This window comes from Lingula anatina, chromosome 1, assembly GCF_051362555.1.
Source record: "Lingula anatina isolate TDL-2025a chromosome 1, LinAna3.0, whole genome shotgun sequence".
Taxonomy (NCBI): Eukaryota; Metazoa; Brachiopoda; class Lingulata; order Lingulida; family Lingulidae; genus Lingula; species Lingula anatina.
Window position 1 is genome coordinate 68,161,652 of NC_141767.1, and position 26,859 is coordinate 68,188,510.

The following is a 26,859-nucleotide window of genomic DNA, read 5'->3' on the forward strand; positions in this document are numbered from 1 at the left end:
AAATCAACCCTATTTTGTTTAGCCAATTTAAGTCAGTTTTAGCATTTGACTGAATTGGCGAGTTTTAGCACTACCCCAGATAGGCATTCACTGGTGTGTGTTACTTTGAAAATATCAGAAATATCATCTAGAAAATGTCAGAAGTATAAGTTATACATAAGTCAGCTCAACTTATGTACATTTTTTGTATGTTTAGACTTGTTTTCTTTCTTTCTCTTATTCCTCTGGAGTGATTCATTTCAAAATTGCTCCAATCTTGAATTCTATGTTTTTCTTAAAATTATTAAGATTTCATATTTTTCCTTGATATATATATATATTGCTGAACTCCCCAAGTAATGTTCCTTACCCAGTACCACCAGCATACTAAGGCAGTTCATGGCCAGACACAGTGTCCTCTCCCCATCCATGATGGTCATCACCAGCATGTAGCCAAAGCCTCCACTGGGGATACAGGCTGTGTAGAACAGACCCAGACCCATCTCATCATTCATACTGAAGATTTTGGCAAGACCAAAGGCAAGCTGAAAGAGACGGATTAGATTTGATGTTGTGATGAGTAAAAATGTAATAGTAAAGTTGAATTATAGATAATCTCTATTATGTATATATTTTAATTAAAATTAAAAGATTTTCTGAAAATAGTACAATTTGATTTTTATCAAGCTAAATAAATCTTCAAAATGGTGCATTGTGTTAGGTGTGGCATTATCTAGAGTGTGTTCTCCTCCCACAGTGTTTTACTCTAGGATTTTAAAAAGTAGCAGTTTGGGGCACAGAGATGATAACTAAATCACTTATTATATGGCAAGGCAAGCTTCTTGTTTCTCAAATATTTTTCATGTAGTATTTTAAAAAAAAGTAGCAGACGGAACATTTCCCCAAAGGTCCTGTTTAGTATGGATTTTTTAATTGAAAAACATCTATTACTTTAAAGGTTTTTTACTGGACACTTGAAATCAATTTAAAAGCCATTAGTTGGCAAGTGCATTAAAGGCAATTTGCAGATAACAGCTTTGACCAGCCCTTAATCCCCACAGAAATTAGCTCTTGAAAAAACATGGACAGTTTTCATGAAGTGTTCGATATTTTAGATCCTATGAAAATAACAAAGAGCGTCTCTGAAGGTGTGAACTTTGCATTTTCAATTTCTCTTCTGCATACCGTAGGACCTGATCTGAGGCTTTTGCTACTGTATTGATTCTATTAAAAGAACTTGTGACCATCAAAGAGGCATAAGCAAGATTTATAGGCACTTAGTTCTGCATCATGAGAACTGCCAGAGAGAATTTGATTAGGGACTAAATGCAGAAAGTTCCAGTGCTGCTCCAAGTGCACTAATTAACAGTTCTAAAAACAAGATTCCTATTTTGACCATTGATTGCTAGAAATTGTATCGATCACAAATTAGGTGTCATTGCAGTTGAGCAAATGGAATTTACCTCACGTTAGTGATTGCTTTGAGTTTGATGGAGAATTTTAACTTGGTTTTTGTTTCACAGGTTATTTCATATTGTTCATTTTTTCCCTGATTTTTTTTACTTGATACATCCTGGTATTATTAGAATATTGGATTAAATAAAGCTGTAATGCTTTGTTCAAAACTGAATACTTAAGAATCACTTGATGACTAAATCACATCATGGTATCGATTTTCCCTCCTTGTCATTTGTTTTTGTCTGTAGAGAAGGTTACTGCTGTATAGCTGGCTATACAAAGCAGGCTTAAGAGACCTGTGGATTGAAAAAACTTCAAAGATAGACTAACAACTCTGAGAAATTTTTATCTGTTGTAATTTTTAGAAAAATGAAGAAAGTTTGCCTTACAAAGTAATTTGATTTCAAATGGAACATTTCAGTGAAAATGTATAGAACTGGTATGTCAGAAGTAGATAGTTCAATGCTGGTGCCTATTGTTTGATCTAGCAGGTTGACAGGGAGAGATCAAAGAGTACAGTGAAACCTTTTTTCTTTTTCAAGAAGATCACAGAAAGTGAATTTATTGAGCTTTGGACGGAGTGTCTGGAAATAAGACTTAGAAAATCCTAGAACACTCATCAGGGGTATCGCCAGGAATTTGGAATAGTAAGGGCAAATTCATTTTCTTATAAAGATGATTCATCTAGATTCAGTTTGCTTCATCAGTAAAAAGAATTTAAAAAATGACTGTCCAAAACTGAGGGAATTCCCTATTTTAGATTCGTCCAGAAGATGGATAGACAGTTGCCTGGCTAATACCCTGACACTAATTAATCCTGGACATCCTGGGTGAAAAAGTTGAGGCTGAAAGGTGCCAAAAAATTGGGTTAAGTTCTTTTTAAAAAGGTAAAAAAAGTGCAGCTTAATTTCTCACTCTCATCTGCATGGATCAAAGTTATTTGTATTTGCTTTTGGGCAAATTTTTTTTTCAGATATTGGCTTTGGAAATGTTACAGGATGGGATTTATTTTAGCCAATATAGACTCAAAAGTTTTCCAGTAATGCACATGAATGCAGCACAGCTTTCACAGTAAATCTCATTTACTGCAGTAACATTTCACCTGTCAGGAGTGGATGTCTTATTAAAGCTTGGTGAAGTGGGGCTCATCAAACAGCACCTCTTACTCTAATGAAATTTATTAAATTGTCAGGTGGCATTTAGGCAAAAGATGTAGAGACATATATGCAGTCAAAGGATGCAGTTGGATTGCACAATACAGTGCCGAGCTTGCAGAAATAAGAGCTTTCACAATAAACTGTGATCCATCTTAATGTGCTTAAATTTTGACTGGTAGTAATGATATATTAAATAAAAGGTGTCCAATGAATTGATGGAGAACAAGTTTTTTAAAATCCTAATTTTGGGCAAACGTGCACATATCTACATGTATTTCCACATCACCCTCTGTGGAACAACATCCCCATTCTGCTGTTTCTGGAAGTTATCCAAAAAAGTTTGATTCATAAAGGAATACTAGTAATGGGGCAATGGTTAGTGTCACCTTTCTCATGGAATCAATGCTCTCCCAGAACTGTTTTTACCACTTCTTTTAAAGAACCAACTCTCAAAGTAGGACAGAAATATGTATTTTCAAGGTGAAACAGTAGCAGAAACAGAGAAATATAATGATAAGTGTTTTTAGAAAAGACCCCATGCCATTGCTTGATACAGAATTCTCCATCCACTACTGAGAACATAGCAGTAACCTTTGCTGCTCCCCTAGGCAGTCTCCCTGTAATTGCAACTGTCAGAGAAAATCATATCTTTAGCTGAAAAGGTCATTTAGTTGCAACACAGTAAATGATAGATTTATACGGAATCCAATCAATAGTGTTAGGCACGAATGACCTGTGTCATATATGACAGAATAATCAATATTAAGGCATCCGAATGGTCTTGGTTTTGTCTGTGATTTTGAAATGCTAATAATAGTTTGAAATATAAGAAGGACTTGAGCTCTCACGAGATAACTGAAGTGATGTACTTTGCCAATGTTACTGAAAAAATACGTCTTGGTAAATAAGGGGTGCTGCAAGTCTCGCTTCTGAAGTCAAGAGACAGAAACAGCTGCTTAGGAAGTGAATTCAGAGATCTAAAATTAGGAGGAAATTAGTTTTAGGTGTGAATCTCTTTGGTCTGTGGCTGAATGTTGAGGAAAAATGTGCTCCCTTTAATTATTTATCTTTCAAATTTAAAGTCTGGTACTAAATTATTATATATTGTTTTATCAAATTATTTGTTATTAATTTATACACTTAAACATTCAAGTGTGTAAATGAATGAAAAGGTGTAGAGTTTGAAAAATTGTTGATATATTGTTGGTGTTTCAACTATGATCAAATAGTAACAAAGTTGAAAAATAATCTGAAACTCCAATTCAAATTAAATCACAACAAAAAATGGTAATGAGAGCTAAACAGTTTGTATTCTAAGACTTCTTATAATTAAAAAAAAAGATTTGAATTGTTGTGCCTCAATTTCTTGGGTAGTGTAATATGGAGGGAAAGAAAAATGTAAGAAAAGAGACTATAAAAACTAGTAACCTTACCACAGGCATGATAATGAACTGGCAAGTGGACCCCAGGAGCACAGCTTGGGGGTGCTTAATATGGTCCTTGAGCTTCTGAAACTTGGTCACGCAACCCATACCAAAACTGTTAAACAGGGCAACAATGGCAATAGCACAGTCAAAGCCAAGATCTACAGTACGCCGAGTACGTTGAATTGTCACTTTGTATTCCATAACTGTTTCATGGCCATGTCTTGTGGTAACATTAGAGCCAGTGTGGACCTCGTCACTGGTATTGAAAATCTTCAGTTTGAGGGATGTGTACCCAATTTTGACAGCATTTATCCCAATCGCACCCGAGTGCCCACTTTTGTGATTTATATCAAATTTGAGATAATCTGCAGGATGAACAATACCATCATGGAATAAACTAATTAACTGGAGAATTTCATTATTTTGGGATTCCACATGCAATGTCCATGTGGCATTTTGGTGCACCATTTGCTGTATCATGCCCTGGCTGATATTGTAATAAATCCAGTGGGGTTCATCCAATCCTAAAATGCGAATGCCATCCTTTGGGAAAAACTGTAATCCTGCAGTCGTGTCAGTTTTCTCGCTGCTGCCGTCCTCTGCTGGTCTCTCTTGGGGATCTGTGGTGGAGGAAGGAGGTGTGCATGAAATCACCGCAATCAGAGCCAAGACGACCACAATAATCTCCATTTTACTGTGAAAATTGATCTTCATTGTCTGTCAGTAGAATAGTTATTTCCACCACTTCTGTGCCTTTACTGTCCCACTTAAAATATCCACACGATATTATGACTTGCTTTATTCACTTCATCAATCTTCTTATATCTTATCCTTCACCAGCGTGGCAAGTATTATATCATTGTAATATACTTCTGAAACCGACAGCAGTAGGCCTTGTACTGCTGCTGCCTGCTCTGGTGCTGGTATCTGAAACCTTTGTAGAGCACACCCTACTACATTATCCTATCAGCAAAACAGGCAGCTTAAGACTTGGAAATGAGCTGCATATTTGGAATAATAATATCTGTGCCACAAGTTATGGTTAACTTCAATTACAACCTCATTTTTTGTAGTCGTCAAATGATAAATGCACATTGGCCTGATTTATCAAAGAAGAGTTCAGCCATATGATTTGACAGTTTTATACGTGGTTGTCTAGGATACCATCCTGTCTGTGATGATCACTCTCTGTTGCAGTGTGGTTACAGGTTTGAAAAATATGACTCAAGCCGCCAACATCCAGCATTAATACATAGCTAGAAGGGAAGCTTGATTTTTTCTCTTCTCTCTCTCTTTTTTTTCCAGGGAATGTGTACAATTGATCAGTCTTTATCTGATTTTATCATCCAGTATGTATGTCGTCTTGGTTTTTTCTGGTCGGAATGTCAAAGGAACTGTCACTGTCAATTACACAGGTTTGCACGCTGTGACCTAGAAGGAGAAACAAAGGTCATTAATAGATTCCATATAGATACGTGTAGATAGAGGTTTATGTATGAATTCATTTCCTGGAAATTAAGTGTTACATTGATAACCTGTGGGTATTCCTATTTGAAGCCATGTTCATATCAAGACCAACATAAACTGAAATATCTTATAACTCACAAAACCAGAAAACCAGATAGCATATTACATAGAATTTGAAATTGAAAGGCAGGACTGGGTTCCATAGAAAATCTGGTCTTCTGGGGACGCTTGTGATTATTTTTGGTTATAGTTTAAGTTAGTCTCTTTGTGAATGCTGTCAAACCTTCTTGGCTAAGTGGTCAATATTTATCACAGTCATCACCATCGTCACTGTAAAGTGATCAATACCAGGATTTAAATCTACTCTTACTTCCAGATTTATTCAGTCTCTTGGATTTCTAATTCCAGTATTATTCCCTTGGATCTGCACTAATGAATTTATTTACATATTGAATAAATCCCAAATACCTCTGTGTTTGCATTCTCTGGTACTGGAATTTGTTGAAATTAGTTTATTATACAGTTTGAAGTGCAGTCAGGAAATATCCTGACACTAATTTGACAACTTCATCAATAAAAAAGATTGGATTTCTAGAATTCAAATGAGTTTTTTGCTGGAATACTTCTTTTGCATTCCAACTCCTAGAGCTTTCTCATAAAACAAGCAGCAGGTTAAGGAAGGTCAGTTTCTGGAGACAGCAGACATGAAAATATGAACATTTTAATATAACATCTTAATTCATTATGGAGAAAAACCATTCAGCTATACATAAATTTATTTTGTACTTATAGTTATATCTAAAACTGAGGAAGACATACAAAATTTAAAAAATCTTTTTACATCTGTTATGTCTCTCGGAAGTAGCCTCCTTTGGCCTGCTGTTTATAATAATAATAATGATGATGATGATGATGATATGGATGTAGCTATACATGTAGGTGATAACTAGCAATTTCTAAGGAAGTAACCAGCTTACACTGTTGAGTAATTGTGCATTAAATAAACACATATAACAACCTTATTATGCTACAAGAAGAACAATGAATTCTTCTTGATTAAAAGTATTTCTTATTATTCCTGTGTCCTTGAAATTCGATAGAATCTTTTCACTAGATAAAGATTAATTCCATAATATTGTGTTATTCTATAAATGATTCAATACTGACAATAGTTAGCACCTACAATGTCCTACAGGTAGAGTCAAGGGTCATCTTACAAGCATATTAAGCAGTGGGACGTGTAAGAGTGCATTCTGAACAGATTACCGGTGGACTAACTGATCTGCCGACTCAATATGGCGGATCCCACTAAAAAGGAAGCCGCCCCAATCCCCTGACGGTCTCCTGACCTCCACATGTGCCATTAAATGGATTAAATCTCAGTCCTGAGTTTTAATTGCTAGGCCCCTGCAGCGACGGCGGATGTGAAGGCGGGGAGACTATCAGGGAATTAGGGCGTCGATTTTAAGTGGATCAGCCATATTTAGTCCATGGAGAAATGTGTTCTGAATGCACTCTTAGGGATTAATAGTTTTTTTATAGGTATCATAGTGTGTTTTATAGACAGGACCAGGGATAAATTTGACCTGTTATTTCTAAAGACAGACATGCCAGAGTAGAGATTTACAATGTAGTTCCAAGCTTCTGTATTGTATGTGTTCCTGGTAAATATCAAAAACACATCATGTCGCCAACTGTTCTTAGTTTGCCGCAGCACAGACAGCACAGAGAGAGAGAGAGAGGTGTCAGTTATAGATATATATACTAGCTATGCAAAGACTTCATCACATTCTTTATTGATGAAGGTGACAGAAACATGTCATTGGGAAATCAGTAATAGATATGGGCTTTTATGATTAAGCCGTTTATATATATATATTGACTACTAGAATATTACCATAAGATTATAATGTCCTTGCTCAGTGGCTCACTAAGGCATCTCTTTCTTCTTCAAGAAAGGTAAAAATCAGGGGATAATTCTAGAGTAAATATCTTGAGTAATGCTTTTAAATAACCTTTTGTAAGATGTGAAAATTACTGAGAAGAAAAACATGGAAGTAATGATGGAGTTAATAGCTACCATTTTGTTTGTGTGCGCAGGAGCAGACACAAGCACTGGCACGCTGCCTTAATTGTTCTTGTCCTAGGAATAAAGTGCAAGGATTCTCAAAACAAGCAGATTACAATATTCCGCATTCTCTTTTCTTCCAGTGGGGTTATTTACTTTTTTATGTTGTTATATTTGTTCTAGTAATGATACTGCTCATCTGGCAGGGTTGGGATAGACGGAAATGTCTGTGTAGTCATATTTAGGTGCCAAATGGTGTGGCTCATTTATCATTTCATCTCTTAAAAAGAAGAGACCACCTGATGTATCATGTAACATACATGTTGTGAATGTAATATTCATTACCAGCTGTTGTTTGTTTATATTGATGATGTTTTTGAAAAAGAAATCAATTGATAAAGATTGTATGTAATGAAATATGTTTTATTGTAGAACAATTCATTTCATTATCACAGCAGTTATTGTGGAGACATTCACTAGGATATGGCCAGATCAATATATATTTTGATTATCTTATTATATATACATCAAAATTATGTGTGCAGTACAAAAATTGCAAGTTCAGTCAACATCCTCATAAATCTGATCTCAAAAGAAAATACAACAAAATTTTGAAAATCTTGATCACAGCTGGCACATAGTTATGTACAGTAAACGTATCTAGGCGAGAGCATTCTGAGAACTCTCTAGCTATCAATTGACTTTCTCCACATCCCAGGAGAATGCAGCTTTAAGTATGTAGATAGTTTGAAGTGGCAATCAGTAAAACCTATTTGGTGAAAATAGTGGGAGGAAAGAGGAAACCATGAGCTATTATTTGGTGAAAATAGTGTCATCACTCTTTTCTCACTGTAGTTTGTGAATACATTGCCACCTCTCGCTGAAGTGTAAATGGTTCTAGTTCTCTGAGAACTCTAGTTTTCCGGGTAGAGATTCTCTCTTCTGTTTTCTTTCCTTACCAAAATGCAGAGGTTTGGGATGAAATAGTTCTTTGCTGTTCGAAACAAAGCATGCATGTACCTACCTTATGTTAAATATGGTCTCGGAGTTACAGTGGCATGAATATGATCTAAAAAAGTCTAACTGTATGCAGGACTAGTGTGTCACGTACACGTCTGATCTATGAGACTACCAGAATAATGTTTCAGCTGGTCTTGTGTCCATCCTGACTTCAGAGGCTAGACCACTCCTGGCTTGAAGCCTCTTGGCACTGTACATAGAGGTTTGACTAATAGGTTGACTGTGCTACCTCTACCAGTAGCATACACAAACACAACCAGCTACTGCTTTCCATAAACCTCATCATCTAGGTTTTTTTCTTGTTAATAGATCATGTTACCTCGAGATGTAAATCAAATGAGGTGGCTAAGCTCGAGATCAGCCTTCCCTGCTCCTCAGTGTAGAACCAGATCCCTTATACATGGTTAGTACACCTGTTTAGCACTCTCCTGTATATTGTGTGAGGCTGGAGTGGCAGCAGCATTACTCACCTTGAGGTGAAAATACACATAACCTCATTGCTGCTTCCTCAAGTATTTATGTTTACTGAATGAGTGTTCAATATCACCCAGAGATCAGCTCAAATGCGCACTAGCTGTTAACTTTAATTCCTTAAATGATAATCTTGGGCAATGATGAAGGCATTTTCTCTGAAATTTGCCAAAGATTAATTGATTTTAATTGTTCTGTTTTTCAATTAAAGGATGAAAAAAAAAAAGAATTAAAAAAAGATGTAACAATAGAATGCCAGTTCAATATTAGTGCCTTGGTTAAGAAGATCCATAAACTACATTATATTTTGATCTTCCTTTAATTTCCATTTTCAATCTAAATTTGTATATAGCTGACTTTGCTGTTGTGGCCCACAGTTAAGGAGTAAGAGTTAAACCCTGGTATAGTTTTCCATCTCATTACAAACCCTGTGGGATACTAGTTTCTAGCAGAGGTGTGCATTCAGGTGACTTAATCACTGTGATATAACCCCACCTGGGGCTGTAGGTATAACCCAGTGTACAGTAATAGTAGAAATCACCTGTAGTTAACACCTGTCTCAGTACCATCTGGACAACATGCTGTCCTAGGTGATGATCACTGACTTCCATAAAATACATAGATACTTGTAATCTGCAGGTATTTTTTTTTTTTTTTGCTCTGTGGGGTTCCTGAGTGGTGTATCCCTTGGTATTATACTACATTATTATAAGAGGCGGCATTTGTTAATCCCAACACCTGCAACAGGGCATTGGTCTTTCTTTCAACAAAATATATATATAAGGTATGGGTAGGTTTTGTAAAAGTTGAGAGTATGTTGAAGCATGTTGGTATACATTGAGGTTATTGAAAATTATGAGAGAGCTAGAAATTTTTCAACATACAGTATGCCAGTGTATGGCTTGTATGTCCTGCATGTACATTATAAGTTACTTACAACTTGCATTTGTTGACACACATGAAAACATGTTATATGTAAGTTATTCTAGATCTGAAGAACATCAAGGTAATGCTAAGTGTACCCAAAACTTATTTCTCACCTATGAGTAACGTGATATGAACCTAGATAACTTATTGGCATCATGTAGTCTCTACACATAGATGTATTTGGCATATTTTGTACAACCACAGAACTTAATGACACTGTGTAATGGCAGATTGCTAACATTTAGGGGAATTGGTTTATGAGATGGGGTTCACAGAGGAACCCAGCAGTACTCCTCTAGGTGAATGATAATAGGTAAATGTATTAATTGGTCCAGGTTAATTTATTGGATCAACTCTTCAGCCCCTTACTCCATATATATATCTCTGTCAAAATTGAGGAATATTTCTTGTTTTCTGGGAACAAAATTGCATTGAAAATTTATTAATCTTAACTAATTGCCTGTGTAATTTAAGTTAAACAGCAAAGAATAAATAAATAGGTAGATAAAGATGGATAAATATATAGACGAAAAAAAAAATAATAAAGTGAAATTAGGAAAACTGTACTACCCATATTTACATGTTTTTATACCTGCACCATTTTGCCTATAGTATGACCAATTATACCCTATCCTTTTGTTTCTTGACTCTAGATGTTAATTACTGCTGTCAGTTATCATTGTACCTTGTGGCATTTATTGTGTATTTCTCACTGGAAAGGTTGCCTTTTGAGGTTGCATGTTGAGATTAAGGTACTGCTAGACTGATATGTTGGTGAATAGCGGGGTTTTATTTCCAATTCTCAAGGGGTAGATTCAGCTGTAATCTAAGTAATGGAATTCCTGGGATAAGTTTCAATACAGTATAGATCTGTATGATAAATAACCTGAATATGAGGCAGGTAATATGTATATTCAAGGTGTATTATTGAAAACCACAAAAAAACACATTATGTTTCCTGTGACGGGGTTCCATTTAGTTTTATGATGTTGAGAATTCCAAGAAAGATTCCTGACTTTTATGGCTTTTGAAGTACAAAGAATGATGTACAATATATGCACATTCTGGGAATCCTTGGCAATATTCGTAGCTATTGAATATCACTAGAGAACATCAGCTGTGGATGTCATTCACCAGACAGTTTATTCATTTTCCTGACCACTCTAACACTTAAACAGTTGGTTTTGGTCTTGTTTTCGAAATATTAATCCTAGCACAGAAGGTTAAAATAAGCCTCTAATTTGCAAAGGATATTAAATATTAAAATATTATTAAGCGTTCTTCTCAGGGAACCTGTGCCATATGGCAAATAGAATTACCAGGCAATAACAATAAAAACAGTGTACAATAAAGTATTAATACCAGCATTATGATTATATCCAGCGCCACCAGTATTGTTCTGTAGAAATACAGGAAGAGGCATATTGTTTTGATCCAGTATGTTTTATCACTTTTCTTTGTTATATGAAAATGAAAGGCAATGCTGCCTTTGTTCCTTTTAACAATTCTAGAAACTTGTATTTCCGCCACATTTCAGATGATCATCATGATTCACACACTTAGCTGTTTGGACAAAATAGACATGTTCTCCAGTGCTAACAGCTGTTTTGATCCTGTCACTTTCTATCTTGTCATATGGACCCTATTTGTCAATACTTACTTGTTCTTAACTGTGGTTATCTTTTTGTCATCATGCATCATTGATAAGGCTCTTATGTATCCCGATCTCCAATTGTTTGTACCGATAGAGCACAAACGAAGCCAGCTGATATTCTACACGGCATCTGCTCTCTTATCTGTCAGTGATGACAATATTTCCTCAGCTCCTGATGCTAATGAACCAGCATTCACACTGCTTTCCAAGCCCACTTCCTGTCTTCATCAGTGCGCTCCTTATTTCTATGGATTCTCTCATTGGTTGCCATGGTTACTAACCAAAGCTAAGATTATTTAAACTAATGGCTGCGTGGTGCGTTCTGGCACAGTGACTATAAATAGATTCCGTGTTGGAATCCAAGCATTTAGATATTATTCAATGCCTGTAAATTATTGTTATTCTAGTTAAGTGAATGGAACTTGGAATATCCCAAGTGGTCAATTAACAGTGTACATACTGTGTGATTAAACTGGAAATGTCCATTATTTCATCTCAGTAGTTCTTTACAGGTGGAATATATGTGATTGGTTGGTATTCTGATACAAGTTTTACATTCAAGTAATAGATGCACTGTGATGGAATATACAAAGATTTTTTGGATTGAAGATGTGAAATGTGTGACATATGTCACTTAAAAGAGAAAATGTCCTCATAAAGATGTTTAATCAGAAGCTTTCACAACATGAATCAAGTGTAATGCTTCATTGCTATGCCTGTTGTATTTCATCCACTATTTACCATCTTTTCAAAAAGTACTGAGATATATCTTATTATATTTTTAGATGGATTAGGTAATGAAACATTTACACTGAATAAACAAATGCTTTTTTCACTGTATTCTGAGCTGTTTACTCATGAATGATATTGCCAGGACACTGTGTTCATGTCATAAATCTGATATTTTTTGACCCAAAATTTCCTACTAAACTTTAAGCATTATTTCTGGTACACTTGATAGCTGCAACTAATTCACTTTGACAAAGCTGAAGCTAGTTTCCAAAGTCACCAAACCAAGCTGCAGCAGGTGATCTTGGGGATAGTTCTTTGTTTTATAAACCCTCTTTTAGTTATTTTACTTGGAACAACAACATTTTTTTAATTTTTGGTAACATTTTGACAACCTCAGATTTTATACAGTTTAAAAAATTTTCTTAGTACTTAAAATACATATAAGATATGAGAAGCCTGACAGATGTACTGCTATATTGAATAATTCTGAGGACACTTTTGCAACATATAAGTGTTTTCAGTTATATTATATCTTCCTTTTTTTGATGATTATACGTCAATATATTGACTGTGTTCTGCTTATGTTTGTATAAAAGCATAAAAACCTTGTTGAAAATTGTTACATTAAAGATCCTATCATGGATTTTTGTATTAAAATCCTTTTGGGTTTGTAGTACTAAAAACCCATTTTGTCATATTACTTATAAATTAAACAGCAAATGTTTTATTTCTTACGTTATGACTGACTTCTGCAAATTATAAATATACCTATACCTAGACATAAAGGGATTATAATTTTCCAAATATGATAGACAGATTAATGTTTGCTGGTGAGATACAGTGAACAGCTTTAGATAGTCTTCTACTACTGTGAATGGAAAATTGGATTAGATCAGTTTTCTACCACATTCATTCCACACAATTCTTGATTCATTCCACAAATACTGTGATAATAAGGTTTACTCTAAATGTGTTCATAATGTCTACAACAGTTTAGGTAAAAATTAGATTACATGAGCCATATTATGCTGCAAAAACTTACCTTGATATAGCCTCCATATTCATGCTAGTATGTGTGATACAGCAGCAGCTGCTGTGGCGTCTGCTCCAACCTTAATAATCTTTAGCAATCCAAGAAATATTATGACATCCTGTTATCAAGATGCTCTTGGTTTCATTACGTAGTCCACTTATCATTGCTCACACTACTGACAGTAAAATAAACCTCCTCTTCCAAACCTCATACATATATCTCCTCTCTTCGTCAGGGACTAACAAATAAGCGAGAACCCTGCCTGCTGCTGTTTGTGTTAGGAACTGCCCTATTTTCATAATATTTGTAATGCATTGTGTATGTTAACTACTTTGATTGCATTTATTGATGGAATAATAAGGTTAAGCCTATGGCAATGCAGGCCCCGCTGCAGCTTGGATTAGATCTACTCTGCCATATGTACCACTTGACCCTGGGGGGGAAGGGGGTAGGAATGTAACTGTATCCACTGCTCTGGGAATTCTAGCCACATAATGGAAACTCTGGGCAATCAGATATCATCAACTAACATATTGAGTTAGTTATTTCATAAAGTCATAAAGGATAATTGTGATGATTAAATTGGTTTCAGTATTTGTATGTGCAAAGGTTTTTTTATTTTGATAATATTTACATCAGTATATATTTGCCCTTCATTTTGTTCCATCACGTCTCGCAGTCAGCACATAATATGTTATTGTTGATTCATGTGGAACGATTCCACTTTCCTGAAATTTCAATGTATGTTCCTTGCCAAGAACACTGTATTGTTTATATAACCTTTAAGGGTTGTAACAAGCCAAGTTTGAGTAGAATTGACATCCAGGTACATTACCAATATGTAGCATGTAAATTCTTTGTTCCCAGTCACAACAGCAGTCTATGCAAGCACAACGGTACTTCAAAACAATTGATCAGATGCCAGTAGTAGGCAGGTAGTAGACCACAGGTAATTTACTGGCTACTGTGGCAGGTGCACTTATCAGGTGGCTTATAATTACTGCTGGCATGAAGAGAAGATATAAAAGAAGTTGTTATATTAAAAAAAATAGATTGTTTAAGTGCCATGGGACTCTGTATCTATGATCATTTTGTGTAGAGTGAGCCTGTTCTGACAGTTTTTTTTCCTTTTTTTTGTGATTCATTAATCTACTGAATAGCTGCCAAATTACAAAAAATGATGCAAAAGGCGGAAATGGAGATGTGTCAGGAAAGCAAATGTGCAGAGGCAATAATTGATTAGTGTGGAGAAGGGTTGGATGATGATGTGACAGTGAGTTACATCCCTCCCTGGTTGATATATATATATATATATATATATATATATATATATATATATATATATATATATATATATATATATATATATATATTTTTTTTTTTTCATTCTGTTTGTCTGCTTTATATTTCAGGGAAAAAATAATTATCCTGTTGATAAGCATTTCTTGGCTCACTATAGAACTCTAAACCTTTTTTGAGAAAGTGTGGGGGGGGGGGGGAGGGGAATGAAAATACTGATGAATAAATATGTGAAAAACAGCAAAAAACATTTTAGCCAATTAAGCATATGGGCTAAATTTTAGTGCCATGTGGTCAAAGATGATCCCTTGCATTTTGTTGAATGTGTCTTTGTTCAAACACTTCCTTTACCATAATCAACCAAAATCTATCAAACATAATTGATCCTGTTGTTATATAGAAAAAGCCTATCATTTTAAGTTTCCTCATAAAAGTTTCCTAGAAGACAATACAGGCATTAAATTCAGAAAATAAAAATAAACCCACATAAAAGTGATAGCAGTATATACTGTATGTACACATATCAACCTGTGTCACAACCACTTGAAATGCCAGAGGACCTGCAAGATTTTGGGGGTCTTCTCGACTGGCAAGGTTAATGTGAAAAAAAAACAACATAATAATCAATCACATAGAAACCTAGACTAACATTTAGAAAGTAGTTAGGATGGGCACAGCATTGTTTTTTTTTATTGTTTAAGTACCCAGTGGAGGCAGGCTGTTCCTGTAGAAGAATGTGCTGAGGTGTGCTTAACTGTCACAACTGACACATTTTATGCCACTTTATTCTAGGATAGATAATGTATGATATTCAAAATTTGACACTTCTGACTGAAGACATATTGTTATAAAGAGGAGCTTTTATGTGCACCATTCCAAAGAAAATTGAAAATTTTAGTATAAGGGCATTAAAAATTTAAAATATATATTTAAAAGTGTAATAAAAACCATTCCCAGGTGGAATGTTCAAAACTATGTTCTTAATTTTAGAAATATGATTGATCATTAACTTTTTATAAGTATGCAGGACATCTGCCTTTTCATTTCACTGTGTTCATTTATTTTGCATATATTAGATTATATATTGCTCAGGCCATAAGTGCCTAATCATAAGTCTCTTTTAGTTGTTTGTCAAAATGCAGTGCATTTTACAAAAAGTAAGATGATAAAAAAACATGGTATTATATAAAATTCAGATCACAGTGAAAATTTACCCCAATGTCATGACATTATCTTATGTAAATGCCTTGCCATTGCCAGTTTCTGCCACCTAATGTAAGATTTTAATGTTATGGTGCTTACAAATTCTATATGATAACCCAAACTTAATTTGAAAAACCCAAACATTTTTAATGCTCCAGTAAACACAGTCATAAAGATATTTTATTGCATTTGCTTTCCTTTCTAAAGGTTTGAGCCAAAATATGATGATCAATCAATGAATTTAGCTCATTGTGCATCTGGGCACTCCTGATTCCTGGCATTAAGTCTTAATAAGAAGCATATTCTGTTTAGTGTTTGTAAATTTGCCATCTTTGCCGTCAAAATAGGTAATGAAAAGAAAATTTTAGAAAAAAAAAACATCTCAAAATTTAGCTCCAATGCTGATTAATCTAGCTGCATAAATCTTCTTCTTGTACAAAATGAAACAGTTGGAGTGAATTTAATACAAGTGAAATGTGAAAAAAAAAAAAAAAAATGCTGCCTCTCTCTCCCCAGGAGAATTATAAATGATTCAAGAGCAGTATAGTAACATACATCAAGCCATGTGATATTAGGATGAGTAATAATAACACACCCCATCCACAAAACAAAGCATATTGTATGTTATTGGATCGTGAGAATGGCTCTCAGGACAATAAAAGTTTTCATTGGTCCACAGAGACGGTTATGACACCATTGGCCTGTAGAATGTCCAATATCGACAGGAGTTCAACTGTGCAATCCTGATAATGGTCCAATACTGACTTCTCATCTCGCCTATACTTTATTGGCCTCCATAGGAAAGAAAATCAGATTAGCACAGGCCCATCTAATGGAAATTTGACCAGTATTTCATGGAATTAATGGATTTCTGTTAAATATCCAGGGAACTTTTGATTTCTACAGGGGAACTCAAAAATATATGGTTGATGTTTAATTCTTACTGCAGCTATTTTAAAGTGTTTTATATGAATCTGCATTAATATTAATGAGTAATATGCTGTACAGAGTCATGCCTACCAGCACATTCTGTTCTATTCAGATCTGTTCAAAAAGTTGGTTTGAAGATAGATGGTTATGTTAAAGCCAATATGTCCACAAACTTTTGAGACACTGTGTCAGTACTAGTGGAACTAGAGACTCTATATTATTGGGACAGCTCTGTTAGCTGGGAACAGTATGTTAACACAGGAAGGCAGGGCTAACTGACGTGATGCATCTCCTTTCTTGTGCAGGTAGCATGCTAGATAATTGCTCCAATTTATGCATTTAGAAAGTATTTAGAATATATAAGGGATATGTTTTGTGGATCTTGAATGCAGTGATTTGACAACAGGGATTTTTACTGCACAGCAGACACTGTTAGCATCATACAGACATCTCCAGAAAAATGTGCAATTTTTTATTTTTATTTTTTGTGTTTGTTTGTTTGTTTGTCTGCTTGTTTGCTTCAATAATGCATGCAGGATGGGTGCTCTCAAGAATTGTGTCCATATATTGATAGCAATGATCTATGCTATTCCAGTGATGCGGCTGACCAAGCCGACCATGATGGTATCCCACCCAGTGACATGTGACCAAAGAGATCTCCCCGGCAACACGCTCAACGACATCACTGCCAAAGACCTCGCCACGGACAAAGAGACCCCTTACTTTGGCTTAGGAGAACTGTTGACTCTACCACAGAATTTTGGGTAAGTATTTTATGGTATCCCTGGTATTATTCAAAGCTATCTGATACTCATGCGGTGATAACTGAAATGGTCACATATGTAGAATATAATCCTTAATAGCATTTTCAGTATTTTCTATTTCAGATTAATTGTAATTGCAATAAACTGTTCTACCATGTGCTTTGTTATTATTAGGACCTTGTGCTGCAATGATATTTTATTTATTCACCTGATGGTGTGTTCTAATATTTGATACATGGCTGATTTAGTGAAAGCATACACTAAGCTGCTAACATTGTACATGAATTTATTGTTTCTATGTATTGTTTGATCACCTGTAAAAAGTATTTTAATGTTTAATCAGCATTGTTTATACTGATATTGATCATCATGCTTTTGTTAGTTTGAGAATGGATAATCTGTTGAAATAGTGGACAAAAATGTCAGTTCCTCAGTAAAAAAAAAAAAAAAGGAAAAGAAAAGAAACATATTTTCAATCAAAAAGCACTCTCCTGAAAGTCTTGAAGAGTTAGCAATGTCACTTTAGTAAAAAGTAAATAAATAAGTTAACAAACGTTGAGAAAATTCACTGAAAAGACAATAACTTAATCCTTTGTAGCAACATCTTTTTGGGTGAGACCTTCTCCAGCTACATCAGTGTCCACAATGACAGCAACCAAGTTTGCAAGGAGATTCTAGTTAAGGTAAGTGTCTCTCTCTCTCTCTCTCTCTCTCTCTCTCTCTCAGTTGTTGTGCTAATATAGTGGAGTGTACACCAGCTTTTATTTTTAATAGAGTATGAAGTCATTGTCATAAGAAATCGCCAATTTTTTTGGGGGGTAAAAATAGTGGATCCTTTTACCCCCTTTGTTGATCCAATTTGAGAAATGGCATTGGACCTAGTTCAATTTTTGAGGCAAATGGACCTTTCTATCTCCCAAGCCCTTTGGCTATGGCCCACCAGCACTCCTAGTTTCAGAATGAGCAGGCAAGTCTCGGCAGATAGGACATCAGCCACTAAATATTGATTGCTTGAGCATACATTCTGCTTTTACCAGAATAACTTTTATTTAATAGAATTATTAGCAGAAGCTCTCAGAGCTTACTCACACAAATTGCTGCTAATGCCTTGCCTGGATTGGATCAAACTGGTGCTGTTAGACACAGAGAGTGTGAGCGGTGCTGTAATTGACAGATTCTAGCAACTTTTTTGACACTTTATCCAATTGATGACTGTTTTTTTGTGGCAGTAACTTTTTTTATCAAAAATAATTTTATTTATGAAACTTGATGATGATGATAATCTTATCTTTTAAAGTGAAACCCAATTTACTGTTTCATTCTTGTTTACAGTGTTTTTTAAAAAGATCTTAAAAGATCATTGTGCTGATTTGACTGCCTTTTTATTACACATTTATAATAAACCAGTGGTAGCCTTTACATTACAAAATTTTTTAAGTGATTCCATATTTAAAAACAATAAAAGAGTAGATCTTTTTTTAAATCTGGAGCCTGCATAAGTGCATGCAAAGGTTTACATTGACTATTTAAAGGACAGTAATTTTGTTGGCTAATCCACCATGAAATAAAACTTCTATCACAACAATGAGGAGCGACATACAATAAAACTCATTTCCCCTGAAAGATTACTTAATTGTGATTATATAAGTAGAAGGCCATGGATTATATTTATCTTTCAGAATGATATATACTTGAGGCAATGTATTTCCCCTGATTGTTATTTGCAATTTGCAAGCTACATATAGCAGCTATTGATGATCTTAGTCATTCTATCAGACCAAATGGTCTCTATTAACAGGGTTATGCTGCCATTAAAATACTATTCCTCCTTTGGCAACTACCTCTCCAACTGTTACATGACAAAATAATGGAGTCTAGTTATTTGCTGTTACAGTGTACATCATGGTAGGAAATAAGAAAATGTGTAGAATATGGAGTTCTGTGTGCAGTTTCTATGTTGGGAAATAGACCATTCCTTTGTTGAAACAAGGTGTGAAGTCAGTAGTCTGGGGAATACTTTCTCTTTTTATATGTACTCCAGGTTTTAAGGTTCATGGCAGCCATCTTCCAATTGCTACCACAACCTTCAATATCTTTTAATAATGGATTTAAACTTAATTAGATCATTTTATCAATGCTGCAAGTCTTTGTGAACATTCACTACATATGCTTGTTGGATATTTGCCAAACACATAATTTTTAGTAACAAGTCTTCTCTTTTAGTGAAATTTTATAATTCAAGTCAGACTCATGTTTGTAGACATAACCTTTTCCTTGAACTTAGACCCCATTCCCACAGATTTTAGATCGATCTATCCCTGTGAGGAGTCTCACTAGATTACTTTCAGCTTAGCCGGCTTAAGCGTTTGTCCCGCCTACTAAAAGCTGTAAGGGGGAAATTAACTACTGTGCGCGCTTGGCTGACATCAATTTAGCATGAACCCCCAGGGAGTTAGGTCGATATAGATGGATCGATCTAAATCTATGGGAATGCACTCTTAGCATATAAAAAACATAAGTATTTTGGATGTGTTTCTCCACAGGCTGACCTCCAGACCAGTTCCCAGAGGCTGTCATTGTCCAGTGCCCACTCTGAGGCTGTGTCAGAGCTCCAGCCAGAGTGCAGCATAGATGACATCATCCACCATGAAGTCAAAGAGCTAGGAACACATATGTGAGTCTGTGCATGTGGGGAACTTACACTTGACTATAACACTTTTACTTGAAAGTATTCATACACAGACTATAGTATAGTAGTATACCCATTACTTTTATGATAAAATGGGAGGATTATAATGAATTAAAGCTAAACTACAACACTCTTACCCAAAAGTATTCACCTACATACTAAAAAAAGGAAATGGTCATACTTCTATACTTAAAGATAAAATGGGTGCAATATATTTTGGGATAACAGTTGATTATCTTGCAAATTAAATTTCTATTTAGGACAATTTTGAAAACCAGGCTTCTTACACTTGAGTTTTGTGCATATTAATATCAGTAAAGTAAGATTGGGTTATCCAATTATAATTATGCTTTAAATCTTGCAAACAGGATTTATCGAAAATAACTGGAAAGATTGATATTATATCATTTTTCTCTGTACACTTTTAGCCTAGTTTGTGCTGTCAGTTACACCACACAGAGTGGAGAGAAGCTTTATTTTAGGAAATTTTTCAAGTTCCAGGTAAGATTTAAAAAAAAAACTCTTAAAATTTGTAGGAGTGTGCTTAGTTAATATAGTATTTCCTAATCAAAGTACAATGCAAAAATACTGAGACAGATATTTAATGAAAATAAATCTGAATACAATAGTAATTTGTTCTTCTAATCCTGTTGCCATAAAGTATATTATAGTAGTGTTTTCTTTTTGACAAAGGCAGGGAAAAATCACACATGCCCCATAAAAAATAACTTTATATTTGACAGGTCCTGAAGCCACTAGATGTCAAGACAAAGTTTTACAATTCAGAGGTAAGTTTCAATTGACAAGCAATTTTATGCTTATATTAGGCATGTTTATTGGTTGAAGTGAAATTTTGTTACAAATTTTGTATTTCAGTTTGCGTACTAGTTTGTTATCATTTTCTTTGTGATAAATTTATTTTGACAATTTCCAAGAACATGCCTGAAGTCTGGATCATGTCTGGTTATATCTCAGATCCAGTTGTGATTATAAGACTGTATTGTTAAGAATTTCAGATATTGATTTTTAGTAATTTCTTTTTGGCTGCTGCCTTTTTTTTTACTTGCTCATGACTTTGAAGTAGAGAGCTGTATGCATTAAAGCTGTTTTAGTTGCAAGAGCCCAGAATCTTGGATTTAACTCTGCTGTAAGGTTCATTTACCTTGTAAGCAGAAGGAAAAATCTATATTGATTTTTGTTTGTGGAATGACTGTTCCAACTCTGCAGTTTATCAATTCCAAATGCTTAAGTGCATTTAAACACTGTAGAAGTTAAAGTAGTAGTTCTTAAAACTTAGTGGCATGTGCCTGCTGAGCTTCAGAAGTAAAATCGACGACTTTGTTATTTATAGATCTACATTATCATATAGATTGCATTTGCATTGAGTTTTTTGTTTTCTTTTTACTGCATGTTTTCAAGGATTATGTTGTAAGTTTGCATTTTTGTGATGTCACTGTTATATTTTGTCTGCTTTCTTAATGATTATGTAAATGATACCTGTATGAAAGTCATGTCTGTTTTTTCACAGAAACTGTTATTAAAATGTACTTTGATCAATCAAAATCATGCTTTTGCTTCTCCTTGCAGGAGGTAACTATTGTTAACTGTACAAGTTATAGAGTTACATATTTGTGTGTCATTTGTTCTACAATAACCACTCTTTTCTTCACTGCATGTGGTGTGAGGTTTATATTAGGTGGTGGGGCAGTTGTTTCTCTTACACTATATCAGTAGAATCTGTCAATTTAACCATGATCATATTATCTGGTTTCCCACTTTACCACTATAATGGTATGCAATCAAGGTCAAGAAATTATTATGGCATTTTTGTCATATTTCTTTGGCAAAGGTTCTTGCTTTCACACTGATTTATCTTCCAAATATCTGTATATTTTCTTGCTTTTCTGTATTCTTTATATTAATATATGTGGCTGTGTTTCTGTTTTGTGCTCTTTGTACTTGATGATTTTGATTATATACTATGCTGACTAAAACTCTGAAATAATCTTTTCATTGATGTAACTTTTAATTTTGATGCATGTTTTTCAGTTTTTAAAAGTTGAATAAATTAGTAATCTGTGGCAGCTGCTTTACAGATATATTGAAATGGGATTTCCACACTGAAACCTCCATCTCATATATAACAGATCTGGAGTGAAGTGTGTGTTTAACTAAACTAACAAGTATACCATACTGACCATCTATTAAGAGTAAACTGTATCCACCCACTCCCCCCCCCCCCCCACACACACACACACCATCCCCCCCCCCCATTCCCATGACTGTTAAAGGGATTTTAGTTAATAAAAATAACCCAAATTGATTGCATTAAACTAAAATGTATATTAAATTGTATGTATTCATTATTATATATATTTCATATTTAAGTAACTTTTTGATAATTATTATTTCAATAAAAAGTTCCTGTTTTCACATTAGCTTTTTATCTTATCTTATTAATTTTTAGATGATTTAGTTTAAATCTTTTTTGCAGTTTCTTGTATAAGATGGTGAATAAGACCTTAGGTACACATACCAAGCATTATATACAAAATGTGGGATATTTGTGCATGTATGTATGTTTTTTAAAAGGAGAGAAAAAGATGAAAGAGAAAGTAATAGAGAGAGGAATATTCTTTTCAGTAGTTTTTCACATCTCCCTTTTTAGTCTGATGAGGTATTTTTGGAGGCACAAATTCAGAACATCACCCCAGGCCCTATCTATGTGGAGAGTATCACTCTGGACCCCTCGGTGTATTACACTGCTGTAGAGCTCAATAGTTGTGGAGGGAAAAACAGGCAAGTATAGGAGAAAGAGATGGAGAAAGATAGATAATCAAGTCTAGGCTGGTAGCAAGCAATTTAAACAGGGTTCTTTTTCTGAAAGTGGAACTTTTTACCCCCTTAGATGACCCAAGTTTAAAAATGGCATAGAACTTGGTTCAAAAGTTTTGGGCCTTAAGGGTGATTCTTTCTCCCCTTCCCCCTTCCTCCCCCCTGAACCTTCCCTGTCTATAAGCTTTAACTCAAAGGTTTAGATTTGTAGAAAGCAAAAAATCTGCAATATATCAGCAATGCCACTTCTGTCCCAGCAGACTTCAAGTTCTAAGCATTAATGATGCTTGATATTTCTTGTGGAAAGTTAAAGTAATTTCATGCCATGGGTTTGGCTTCAGGCAGCTAGACCCTATTGGCAACCCAGACTCATTCATCAGTGTGAAATGACTGGGCTTAGACTGCCAGAATCAATGAAAAACTAACCAGAAGGTTAATGGTGCTCCTCATAGACGCGCACTTTAAATGCCCTGATAACAGATGTCAATACACATGGCTGACAATGAGGAAGATTATATTTCTTCAGTAATTTGATTGATTTTCAAGTACCCAAAATTATTTTTCAAAGGCAGAGCTAAACAGAATTACTGCAAGTTGCCAAAACTGAAATTTCTCATTCTACAATATGTTGTGCTGGGCACAACATATTGATATTACCTTGTCTTGTTATTCCTTTCACTAAAACATATTAAGCATTTAAAGATATATATATATGGAGTGAGCAAAAATGTCCTGTAAGTTATACAAATTATTAGTAACAATTTCTTAAACAACATGAAGGAAAAAAGGCAACCCAGATTAATTTCTTGTGTAGCAGAAAAAGGCTTTAAAACTCCACCTTCTTCAAATGTCTGATTGTAAATTTGACCAACTTATTTTTCCTCTAGATTATAAGCACAGAGAGTAAACAGAAAAAAAACTGGGCAAATATCATTTCTTAGGAATTAAGGAAACTAAACAGTGGTGATATAAGTTATAATATTTGAAACTATATGGTGGTACCTGGTTGGGTTTAGTGGCAATGATTTTACATAAGTACTCACATATATGTGAGATTTTATTTGTGTTGTTTAAAAAAACTGTTACTTATAATGTGTATGGGTTACAGGGCTTGTTAAAACATGCACCTTTAACTAAAGAATAAGCTTCACAATGTTTACTGCTAACCTGAGTGTATATTCAAAATAAAAAGCTGCTCACTGTAGATCTCTCTGTTGTCAGCAATGAGCCAGTGTTTGGTAGTGTGAACTACATCAACCCCCTGGACTCTAGACAGTATCTGTACTGCCTGACCCCCAAGACAGAGATGTACTCAGAGAACAAAGTGATCAAGGGGGTGACCACCATAGGAAAGCTGGACATAGTGTGGAGAACCAACCTAGGAGAAGTGGGCAGACTGCAGACCAGTCAGCTACAGAGGGTGGTGAGTGGCGCATGATTCTCAATATGAATGTCAGGGCTCATTCCCTATGAATTTGTTGTTCCATGTAGATCAATCCAGGTACATGAGGATTCTCACTAAATGCAATCAGATTAACAGATTAACAGGAGGAGGCATGTTAATCTGTTAATCAGATTAACAGATTAACATGCCTCCTCCTGTTGATCTGTTAAATTGATTGCATTCAGCAAGTCCCCACGGAGTTGGATTGATCTGCTAGAATTATAATTCATTAGGAATGAGCCTTAAGTTATATCTTCTCCATCTTCAACAGTACAGGCCTCATTAATGAAATCAATGACAATCTCAATATATAGGTTGATTGATATTTATATGATTGTTTTAAGAGCTGAATGTGACAGGGAACATTGACTTTGTATTTGATCTATTTTTTTCTGGCATCCACAAAATCATTTATCTTCCTCAACTAATCTTTCCCATTTAGTTTGTCATTATTTTTATTGAATTTCATTCATTCTCTGTCAGATTTTTATGTTATTGTCTCTGAATGTGATTAAAAGCAGTAAATTTCTGTCAATACACATTACTTGTCACCTTCTAAACAAATGATCTTTTTTCTCAAGCACTTTATTTTTTGTATTAGCTTCAGTGTTATTGATATGAAAATAGTAAGTCTGCTATCTTTTGCTCTGTACATCATTTGAACATTTGGTAGACATACAGGAAATGATGTACCTTACAAATTAAGGAATGAAAGATTGAATCACTGTCATACACTGGATACTAATGTACAGGTGGTATGAGCTCAGATATTTGGTGTATCTCCCTTTCAAGGAACCTTTGTATGACACGCATCATCATGTATAACAGACTGCAAGCTTACACCACCTGCACATCATTATCTAGTATGTGATATCATTTTCCACTCCTTAATTTGAGTAAAACTACAACTGGATAAATCAAAATATACACAATGAAACTGACAAGTTTTCATTTCCCTGCAGGCCCCTGGCTATGGAGACATCAGGTTGTCGGTACAAGCCATCCCAGATGCTGTAGAGATAGAAAAACCTTTCAGTGTCACTTGTAGGATAACAAACTGCTGGTGAGGATAAGATACACATTTATTTTCATCTTATTTCTTATAATTTCCTATCACATACTTATAGTTACCTCAAACATGTACTTTCTTATTGAAATAACAGTAAGGATGTACCAGTATTGCCCTCATTCATTATTTCTTTAAAAGTATATTTTTTTCTTATTCAAAATCAAAACCTTTCCACGTATAGCACACCATTCCTCAAATTAACTCTCATGTTTCATTATATGGACTTTCATGTTATATGCTTCTGTTTCTTATATTTTTTCCCAGTGAGCGAGAGATGGACCTACTGTTAGTGCTCCAGAACACCAACAAAGTAGGTTTGTTATGGTGTGGAATATCAGGCAAACAGTTAGGAAAACTTCCCCCCGGCAGCAGTCTAGACCTACCACTCACTATTATCCCAATCAGTCCTGGATTACAGGTGAAACACTTATTTAATATTTAAAATGCATTCAGCTGTTAAAAAATTTACTCTCTTGCTATTTTCATTTTATCTTTTTATTATTATTATTATTTTTTTTTTTTTTTTGTCAAAAATAGGAGTTCATAATGATTTAGACAATCAATGTACTCTTCATCACCACCATCCTCAAGTCACATTTTCGCCACGCCTCTCTTTTTGTCAAAAATTGACCTACATAATGTTAATTTATAAGTAGGTTCATTGGCATTTAGGTCATATATATTTGAATTAATATCTAATGATATTTTCTTTCTTTGTTTCAGACCATTTCTGGAGTTCGCTTGACAGATTCTTTCTTAAAAAGAACTTATGAACTGGATGAAATAGCCCAAATATTTGTGTACAATCCAGAAATAGAATGAAAACTACAGCTCTATGAAAATGCATCATCCTTTTTAAGTGCATAGTGAAAAACTGTTTGATGGGTAATGACAACTCTTCATCCAGATGATTTTGTTTTTATCAACAGAAACATTGCCTAAAAACATGCTTAAAAATTCCATTTTGTCTTTATGTGGCTTGCTGGAAAGCTCTTGTCATGTACTTGTTCATGTCATTATTAATACAGAATGAGCAAATTATTCATTTGTTTTGCCTATGGCAAGTAATGTATTTTTTAGAAAATAGCCAACATGATTCATTTGAATGGATTACTTGTCAGCATAGATATGTGGTGCTCATCTTTCATCGATTGTTAATAAGTGCAATTATATTGTAAATAAATGTAAAGTAACATATGGTGAATATATATATATATAATGATGATGTTTTTG

At 34.6% G+C, this 26,859-nt stretch overlaps 1 protein-coding gene across 2 annotated transcripts; it reads left to right on the forward strand.

Moving 5' to 3' along the window:
- Positions 1–323: 323 nt before the first annotated feature.
- On the forward strand, positions 324–26,849 carry LOC106158439 (trafficking protein particle complex subunit 13). 2 transcript variants are annotated; one of them, XM_087002129.1, is made up of 12 exons: positions 324–519; positions 17,421–17,589; positions 18,188–18,272; positions 20,133–20,263; positions 20,707–20,779; positions 21,022–21,066; positions 21,698–21,706; positions 22,947–23,077; positions 24,335–24,536; positions 25,520–25,620; positions 25,891–26,044; positions 26,350–26,849. In XM_087002129.1, the coding sequence occupies exons 1-12, from the start codon at positions 339–341 to the stop codon at positions 26,446–26,448; spliced, it is 1,380 nt and encodes a 459-aa protein (XP_086858255.1). In that variant the 5' UTR covers positions 324–338; the 3' UTR covers positions 26,449–26,849. The 2 variants fall into 2 exon arrangements, with proteins under 2 accessions (XP_086858255.1, XP_086858256.1); XM_087002130.1 differs by lacking the exon at positions 21,698–21,706.
- Positions 26,850–26,859: the final 10 nt, after the last annotated feature.